We start from the raw sequence: 9,306 nt of genomic DNA on the forward strand, positions 1-9,306 counted from the left end.
GCCATATGCACACAGGGAAATTTCAACTACTCCCCATCTGGCTTGTAGCTTTTTGTAATTGCTGGTAGTTTGTGAGTCTGCGAGAGATTCCAGGAAGGCTGGAAGAACAAAAAGAATTGATCAGTCTGAAAATAAGATGGTTTGTACTCGGTGTAAGATGCTCTGGGGAAGCTAGGGCAGCAGCATTACTGTGTTCTGGTGAGATGTCTCTTTCTAGCGTTTATTGTGCCCTTGTGACTGTTGAACTAAGCTTTTCTCTGTCTGTGCTTCTCTCCTTTGCAGAAGTGGAGCAGATTGAAGCCATAGCAAAGTTCGACTACATTGGACGATCTCCACGAGAGCTCTCCTTTAAGAAAGGGGCCTCGCTCCTCCTGTACCATCGGGCATCAGAAGACTGGTGGGAAGGGAGACATAACGGTGTGGATGGCCTCATACCCCACCAGTACATTGTGGTGCAGGACATGTGAGTAAAGTGGCGTGTGTTGATCCGGGATGTTAAAAATCACATAATTACATGAGGTTCATCTTTAGCCGCCTAAAATAGGTGGCCAGATTTTCCCTGGTTTAATGACTTTGGTGAGAAATCTGGACCTGTTCACATCTGCCTCTCCATGTTTTGGCTCAGATGGTTTCTTGTTCAAGCTGATAAAGCCAAGCACTAAATACCATACTTCAGGGTGCCCGAACCCCGTCTATCATTGACTCCTCAAAGTGGTGTGACCCAGGCTTAATATTGGCCTCGTCCCCTCTGTTCGTTACCTGGCATTGTTTGGTGCCCACCTGGCCTGGAGGCAGGTCCCGGGTCCTTCGCAGATGCCATTTCTGATACAAGTACCATGGCCGGATTCATTAAAATGGCAAGTACAGCGCAGGGGGATATGGTGACACTTTTTCCAAGCCCCAGGTACTGTCTGAAGTGGTGGCCTTGGTCCAGCCTTTTGTTAACAACGTCTGGAGCTGCTGGAGTGGGGATGTCCAGGCCCGCGTTGTGGCTGGGCCCTAGCCTCTCTGCTGGGGCACAGCCCTCTTACTGACGGGGTCTCCTTTTCCTAGGGATGATGCGTTCTCCGATAGCCTGAGTCAGAAGGCGGACAGCGAGGCAAGCAGCGGACCGCTGCTGGACGATAAAGCCTCCTCCAAGAACGACATCCAGTCTCCAACGGATCATATCGTGGACTATGGCTTTGGAGGAGTAATGGGCCGGTAGGGAAACTCTCATTTTCCTGTGAGCACAGAGGTGGTTGTGTCACGTGTGGGGAGAGTCAGCGTGTGGTGCAGGGCAAGACAGAAGGGAAGGCTCCAGTGAGCACTGCAGAATAATGTGAGCATGGAGGGGGTTTTCACGTGCGTTGCTAATGTAGATCTTAACACGTAAAGAAGGTACAATGCTGTCCCTTTCTTGGCACTGGCTAAAATGTCTGTCTTCCCTCTTGCCTTAGTCTTCTGGAGCTGAAAGGCTCGAGTTTGGTTTGATCCGAACTCGCAGAGCTGAGCAATTGTCTTACAGCATGCAACCAGATGCTTTCGATCTGACAGACGGTGACCTAGTCTTGTGATGGATTCTTTGCAGAGTGAGATTGAGGTCTGACGGTGCAGCTATCCCTCGCCGTCGAAGCGGGGGGGACACCCACAGCCCACCCCGAGGGATGGGTCCTGGCATAGACACTCCTCCTCGAGCAGCGGCCTGCCCTAGCAGCCCCCACAAAATACCTCTTAACAGGGGCAGGATTGAGAGTCCTGAAAAGCGCAGAATGGCGACATTCGGCAGTGCAGGCAGCATCAATTTCCCAGACAGAAAGGCCTTGTCTGATGGCCACCCGCTGAGATCGACCTGTGGATCGACTAGACACAGTAGTCTCGGAGATCAGAAATCTCTAGAAGCAGAAGCGCTTGCTGAGGTAAGAGGGTTGTGAAGTGGCTCTCGGTCCCCAGGGATCAAGAGGCTAAAAGTCACTGGGGTAGCGCTGCAGAGCCCCTTCCATCGCCACACACTTCAGAATTACAGTGCTGTTGTAGCTGTGACAGTTTAAAGATAAAAATGAGCAGCCAACAGCTTCTCTGCTTTTCCAGCTGTATCGGTTGGTCCAATAAAAGATACTGCCTCCTTCCATAAAACCTTCTTTCATTGAAACAGTAGACAGAAGCGTTCGATCCACCACCGAAATGCGCTGGCAGCTCTTAGCTCCCGCAGGGAGGGAAGCGCATTATCTTTATCTGATGCTCCATAAGGAGCTTAGGAGGAGAAAACTCGATTTGCCAAATCAGAATTTGACTGATGCTCAGTGTTGGGAGAAAAGTGCTTCAGGTTTGTTACAGGCCGTTGTAGCTAGGACCTCCAGCCACGCAACATTGTCAGCATCACACTAGGCCATCGGTTCCACAGTGCTCGTTAAATTCACGTTATGTCCAGCATAGCCTGCGGGTCTCCTCTCCCTACCGCTGGCAGGAGGCCCCCAGCCAGGTGTCTGTCAGGTTATACCAAACCTCTTCACATCTCGGAGAACAGTCCCTTCATGGAGCAGGCTGCAGAATTGTCCAGCCTCTTGGGGACCACCTAGTTCAGGCACAGTCCCCGCAGATCTGTCTGAACGGCCGCAGGTCGGGCTGTTTCGGGGCCTGGGGGCCGGGAGCGCCATGGATGGGCTGTTCACCGTCCCCTGTTTCAGCAGTTTCCAGGCAGTTTGCTTCGTGCCACCTCCGGCGGGAGCAGCAGCTGTGGGACGGTCGGTGATGCCCCTGTAGAGGGGTGCAGCTGCTGGGGAGCCCTCTGCCCACCGCCTGGCAGAAGCTCGTGTGCCACAGGGTTTGGCAGGCTGTTGTATGTCGAATCAACTGCTTGCAGGGGGATAATGAATGATGATTGCAGAAAGGAGGAACTCTCACTGTCCTGTTTGCTTTTCCACCAGCCACGCTCCTTGTTCTCTTGCTCTGCAGCACGCTACCCAGCTTCTCTGTCCATCAAGAGCTTGCGTTTGGTGTGATCAGTTTACGAAGTTACGGTCATAGCGCAGCATGTGCCCTGAGCGACGGCTTGAGCCGGGGCACCGCGTCCGCCTTGGGCCGGGATAGCAGCACGCACCACGTCCCCGGGCTCAGCTGATGGGCAGCAGCGTGGCACCCCGCAGCGGTGCCCGGGGCCGCGTTCCCCAGGGGCAGTGCAGGGCCCTGGGCTCCAGGAGCCTCCGGAGGGACAGGTCGATGCTGAGGACGGAGCACAACATGCACGGTTTTCTTGGCTTTTGGGTTGTTTTTTAAACCTTGGAAAAGATTCTCACTCAGCTGATGTAAATAAGTACTTACCTTGAAGTCTGTCGGACTGCTGGACTTGGTAGTCCTGAGGCTTAGCTCTGGGAGAATATTTTCACTCATTATCTGAACAGCTTAACAGAATTAATTGGAGCTAACTTGATAATTATTTCCCTTCTGCTGATCCTCTGAACATTATCTGGGGCCCACCGAGCATTTTGCACGCATTATAAAATCATACACCAGGACAGCGAGGAGAGTTAACTAGAGCCACTTTTCAAACGATTGGTTCAGTTCCCTCAACTCACTTTTCAGACGGTCTCTTTCTGAGGTAGTGCCCTTAATTCAGTTAAGGCGGATTTAAGTGACGCCAAACTAGGGCCTCCCTATTTCTGAACGAGACGGTGAGCACTACGGTTGTAAGCAGGTTGGCTAACTTCCTTTAAATGGCCGCTTCTGGTTGAGCTGGGTTCACCTTCCGGAGGCTCTCCTTACAGGGACCCATGGAGGCTGTGCGACCCAGGGTGGGTGGGCAGTGAGGGGCTGGGGCCGGTCCCACCTCGGCCGCCTCCCAGCGCAGGGAGAGCCCTGGTCGCTGCCTCTTTCATTTATGGCGAGCTGCTGTCGTGCTGCTCCCTCCGAATATGTCCCTGTGCATTTCCGTCCCCACTGGTGCCATTGCCCTGTAGGCAGAGGACAGCAGAGGTCCCGTACCTCTGATGGAGGCAGCAGGCGGCTGCTTTTGGGAAGAACCAGCCTGGGGGAGGGTGTGGAGGTGCCCTGTCTCGTTGGAGATGTGGGCAGGCTGGTGTTTGCCCCATCACCCATGGCGCTCAAGGTTTGCTGCCTTTGGAGCTGGCAACCAAACTCCTGTTGAGTTGGGAGATGCGGGGTGCCTTTGTGTGGCCAGAGTTTGGGCTTTGCATCTTCTCCTAAAGCTCTGGCTTTGCCTCGAGGCCCCATCTTAGATCAGAGACCCCCCCCACACCCAAACCCGTGCCAGGGTGGGGGGCGGGTGGGGTGCAGGAGAGCAGGGCGATGCTGTGGCACAGTGCTGACGTCCCTTTGTCGGTGGCGTTCACAGGACATCGAGAAGACCATGAGCACGGCGCTGAACGAGCTGCGGGAGCTGGAGAGGCAGAACACGGCCAAGCAGGCCCCCGACGTGGTCCTGGACACGCTGGAGCCCATGAAGAACCCCCCGATGGGCGCTGCCAACTCAGAGCCCGCCAGCCCCCTCCACACCATCCTGATCCGGGACCCGGACGCCGCCATGCGCCGCAGCAGCAGCTCCACCACGGAGATGATGACCACCTTCAAGCCGGCCCTGTCGGCCCGGCTGGCCGGGGCTCAGCTGCGGCCCCCGCCGATGCGGCCGGTACGGCCGGTGGTGCAGCACCGCTCCAGCAGCAGCAGCAGCTCGGGGGTGGGCAGCCCTGCCGTCACCCCCACCGAGAAGCTCTTCCCCAGCAGCTCGGCGGATAAATCAGGCACCATGTAGGCTGGGACTGCAGCGGGAGAGCCAGCGCCTGGATGGCGGGAGCAGGGCCGGCAGCTCGGCAAAGCCTTGCTCGGCCAAGGGAAGGCACAACCGCGCTCAAGAGGAAACTCTCCAAAAGGGGAACAAGTGCGTAGTCTAGGCCTGATGGTTGATTGTACATACGTGTGTGTGTGTATGTACGTGTGTGTGCACACACACCCCCATCCATGCAGAAACACTTCCCAAGCTTGCAGTCCTACGGCAGGAGGAGACGGCGGGTCTACGTGTTGGCACTGGAGAATACACACTATATCTAGAAGTATATATTAAAAAAAAAAAAGTGTACAGAATTCGGTGACTTTTTTAAAAAGTAGATTTACCTCAGAAACTGGCTCTGAAATGTCCTCTCTAGAGATGTCGGGTTGACTTGGGGTTTTTTTCCAGGCTATTTGTGTGCGTGTGTGCGTGGAGGTATGTAGCAGCTGTGCATTGAGCAATACAAGGCCAACCCTGGAATTTGTTTTCTGCATCTCTAGGCATTTACAAAAAAAAGGGGGGGTGGGGTAGATCCAGTGGGGTTTGTTCACTGCTGGCCTACGGAGAAGAGCTGAGATTCACCACTGACAGTGTGTCAGGCCGGCCGGAGAGTCTTTTCGAGCTGAATCCCGAGATGCCTTGGTGTGTGCCATGACGCCCCGGAGGAGCGGGGCCAGGCAGCGAGGCGAGCTCCGTCGGCTTCTGGCAGCGAGAAGGACGTAGCTGCTGCACCGGCGCTGCCCTGCCTGCACCGCGAGGTCCATACGACTGATTTCCCTGAAGATTTCAGAATGAACAAGGACTAGTGACGAACCTGTGGTAAAGCATAAATAGAGTAACTTACGCAGTTTTGGGATGCTTCATTTCCCTTTCCCCACACACTTCTTTTTCTTTTTCTTTTCAAAAAAACACCTAATGGTGTCTTGACAGATGGGACTAAACAGGCGAGGAGGCTTGGGTACAACAGCGTTCCTTTATTTGAAGTTGCACAGCAGTACATGAGGGTCTTGATTCAGATTGCATCTTCTTGCATGAAAAGCATGAGCCATATTTGACCATATCAGATGCGGAACCCATCTGATGGGGTGATATTTTGCACTTTCTGTACTGTACTATATAATACAACAGTTTGAGTTTATGCAAAAGAACCTACGTTTTGTTTTTCCTCTGAACATTTAACCCAGAGAAAAAAATATGCAGAAAGAGCAGGGGATTGCATGGTACTTTGTCTGATAATCAAGTCTCTTCTGTGATCGCTGAATTCAAGACACTCTGTGCTTCTCCTGCAGTTGTTTTTTTTTCTTGTACAGATTTCCATGCAGTGGCCCGTGCTTTAATTTGGTCACTTCCACATGATCACGTACAACCCCAGCGTGAAACGGGCCATGGTGAGTCTCAGCTGTGTAGAAAAGCCGCACTAATGGCTCCTAAACGTTCATCCTTTCTTCCCGCGCGCTCTGATTTCTGCTGTTCTGTCTGTGCCTGGGCAGGGAAGCCAGCCAGCCCTCCTGCCTCGCCCAGTGGTCACCGGCCCCTGCCCGGGGCTTTGGTTTTTTTTTTTTTTTGTTTCTCCCCCTTCATCTTCCTCTTCCCTCCAGCGCCGCTGCAGCCCCCAGCTCGCCCCCGGCCGGAGGAGCAGCCGGACTTCAGAAGGCAGCGGAGGTGCCGGCTGGGGCGGCTGAGCCCCCTCTCCTGCCGCAGCCCGCTCGTCCCCGTGTGCGTGCGAGGCAGCGCGTACCTCCACGCCGGGGTTTGTTCCCGTGCCCGGTGCACGAGCATGTGTCCCTTCCGCACCCCGCTCCGCCTCTGCCGGTCTGTGTATATATATCGCTGTACTTGCTTAAATGCTGGAAAGTAACTGGTAACATGTAAACTGTACAAAAATAGGCTAAGATTAGATGAAAGCCAATGCCACTCACCGAATCTTTGCACTTGGTAGGTAGCTCAATGTAAAAATAAAACCCAATAATAATAATAATAAAAAAAGAAATAAAAAAGCCGCAAAGCTAACCTTTCAGTGTACAGTGGGGGAGAAGTACTGTATGTAGTGATTCTGTCATTGTTCCTCCGTATAATGCTGTAAGGGGAAGTGGTGTTTATGTACTTGTCTATTAACATTGTTGACATTTGTAATTACCACAATTAGTTCATATTGATGTTTATTTTTCTTCATAATTTCCCCCCCTTTCCTAACTTAGGCTGACCCTGAGGTCAGTGCCTCTGTCGGTACGGGCAGCAGATGTTCCAGCAGTCTGTCGGTCTGGTCTAGTAATGAACCAGCAAATGTGCTTTTAGGGGAGGGAAGCAGCCCATTTGGCACGAGAGCTGTCTATTCGTTGCCAGTAATTATTATTTTTTTTCCATTTAGTTCCTGGAGAACATTCACTTTGCCAGTCTTCTGGTTTTTTTATATACTTTCGAAGATGATTTGATAGCAAAACCATGTTTATTAGAGTGGGTTTTTTTTTTTTCTCCCTTCTTACTTTTGAAGATACGGTACAAGTTCCAGTGTCTTTCTATTAAATTATTGCCTTTTGTTTTCCTTTGTTTTGTTGTGAGTTTTTAATGCAATTGGGTTTTTTTTATCTTTAAGTGCCTTTTTGAGCACCAGAACAAATGCTTGGAGTTAATGTCCTAGGAGCTGTACACATCATGGTTTCCTTTGTACAGTTGCGTTGTGCTGGGGGTGATTGCTTTTAAAGTCCTTTTTCTTCTTTCTTTTTTTTTTTTTTTAAAGAAAAGAAAAGAGACATTTTGTTGAAGAATAAACTACCCCTTTTTAATATGGTATTCAAATTGTAGTTTTAACTACTGTAAATTTAAGGGAAGAAATGTATTTTTCTGTAAGCTAACTTGGCACAAAATTGAAACACGTGCATTGTAGGAGTATTGTAACTGGAACCCGCTCGTGTTTCACGAGCGACTCTACCCTGACCCCCGATACCTCTCCAGAGGCATGAAGACTGTAGGCTTCAGAGAGCTCGCAGAGCTTTCACTGTGAAAACCGGTGGTCGAGTCGCGTGGGCGGGCGGTGGGAGCGCTCTCCCCGAGGGGCCACAGGGACCGGCGTGACCAAGAGCAGGCGTCTTCCCGGAGCAGCTGCTTCTCTGCCGTGCAGAGCGAGGGCCGACCTCCGGCTCCCGCAGACCCCGCCGGGTCCCCGCGGACCTGCCCCGTCCTGCCCCATCCCGTCCGGTCCTGCGGTGCCGTGGCTGCCTCGGGGACGGGCAGCTTGGCGCTTGCCCACCCTCCCGGGGCTCGGCATCGCCTCCGATGGTGCTGACCTGAAAGCAGCGGCACCCGCGCCGATCTCTGTACAGACTCTTCAGCATCGCGTGCAAGTGTGTCGGTCCCCGGGGCGGTGATGACAGTGCGCTTTTGTCCTGAGGCTGAAGTACCCCTGGTAGGTCGTTTTTGTAAACCCTGGACTGTGTTATTTCGCTAGCGGTGTTGTGGTTTTTGCAGTGCGGCAGTAGGTGTCCCGTGCCTGATCTGCTTCCGAGCGGCTGGGCTGCGTGGTCTGGCGGGGACGGGTTTGGTTACGCCGGGAAGCCGTAGGAAACCGCGGGCTGGCTGCCCTTTGTAACGGTCGTCCTCCTCCTCTGGTGTTGTCTCTGTAACGTATGGTGAGATGCCGTTCAGCTAGAGTGTCTGAGTGCGTCCTCTGTCATGTATGCTGATGATGCCATGTAGATGAAGCCACTGGTTGAGTGTGGACTCCATCCTGTTGAATAAAACTGCTTAACTTTTCTCAAAAACGCCGGCTGTGCTTTCAGAATATTTGCTGCCTCTGGGAGCTGTGTGGGCCGGCACCCCTGCCTGCACCCCTGCCTGCACCCCTGCCTGCGCCAGCCACTTCCCCGTCCCTCGTCTCCCGCAGCCCCGGTCAGAGGTGGTGGCCAGGGTGCTCGGCCAGAGCCGCCGTGCAGCAGCTCCGCAGCACCTTCCCGTGCCGTTGGCCGCGTCTCCTGGCTGCAGCTCCCCCGTAACCGTGAGCCTGGCGCACGGTCGCTCACCACGGCTGACTTCATGTCTTCTGCTGGGTTTGTTTAGATGAACTGCTGAGAGTACAGATGGGCTCTTTCCTCTCAGCCCTGGGCATATGGTGAAAATACGCAGGGAAGAGAGATGTAGGCCAATAAAAACCCCCAAACACGTCCAAGGGGGTGTAAATTTGCCCATTTCCATTGGTGTGGGAGGACCTGTGCTGATCTACACCAGTCGAGATGTATCCCGCATTTCAGAGGTGGTGTTTCTTCTTTTAAATTCTATTTAAAATGCATTTGGGTAAAAACGGGAATATTCTTTTGTTTTATTTTGAGCAAATCTTTGTTTTGAAGCTCACTGCACTGAAACCGTGGTAATTAAAGGCTGTGGAAGATGCCGTACCAGAGTGTTAAACTCCTCCTGGGGCGAGGACTGGTGGGGAAGGGCTGCTCCGTGCTCCCCCAGCCCCTGACGCAGGCACCGCTGCCAGCCCTGGGTGCTGTGCCCGTCTTCGGGCCGTGAAATACCTTTGCAAAGCTCCCGCTAGGCGAGAGCGC

The 9,306-nt window shown here is 53.1% G+C and overlaps 1 protein-coding gene across 3 annotated transcripts in view; it reads left to right on the forward strand.

Moving 5' to 3' along the window:
- SRGAP3 (SLIT-ROBO Rho GTPase activating protein 3) overlaps nt 1–8,703 on the forward strand; it is a 123,836-nt gene extending 115,133 nt beyond the window's left edge. For 2 of the 3 annotated variants that reach the window (XM_054838437.1, XM_054838438.1), the window contains exons 19-22: nt 283–463; nt 1,054–1,203; nt 1,571–1,898; nt 4,331–8,701. In XM_054838437.1, the coding sequence (XP_054694412.1) occupies nt 283–463; nt 1,054–1,203; nt 1,571–1,898; nt 4,331–4,747 (1,076 nt within the window). In that variant the 3' untranslated portion in view covers nt 4,748–8,701. Of the gene's footprint in view, nt 1–282; nt 464–1,053; nt 1,204–1,570; nt 1,899–4,330 lie in introns of all 3 variants that reach the window. The other variant, XM_054838439.1, reaches the window with a different exon arrangement.
- Nucleotides 8,704–9,306: the final 603 nt, after the last annotated feature.

The sequence above is a fragment of the Grus americana genome, chromosome 11, assembly GCF_028858705.1.
Source record: "Grus americana isolate bGruAme1 chromosome 11, bGruAme1.mat, whole genome shotgun sequence".
Classification (NCBI taxonomy): domain Eukaryota; kingdom Metazoa; phylum Chordata; class Aves; order Gruiformes; family Gruidae; genus Grus; species Grus americana.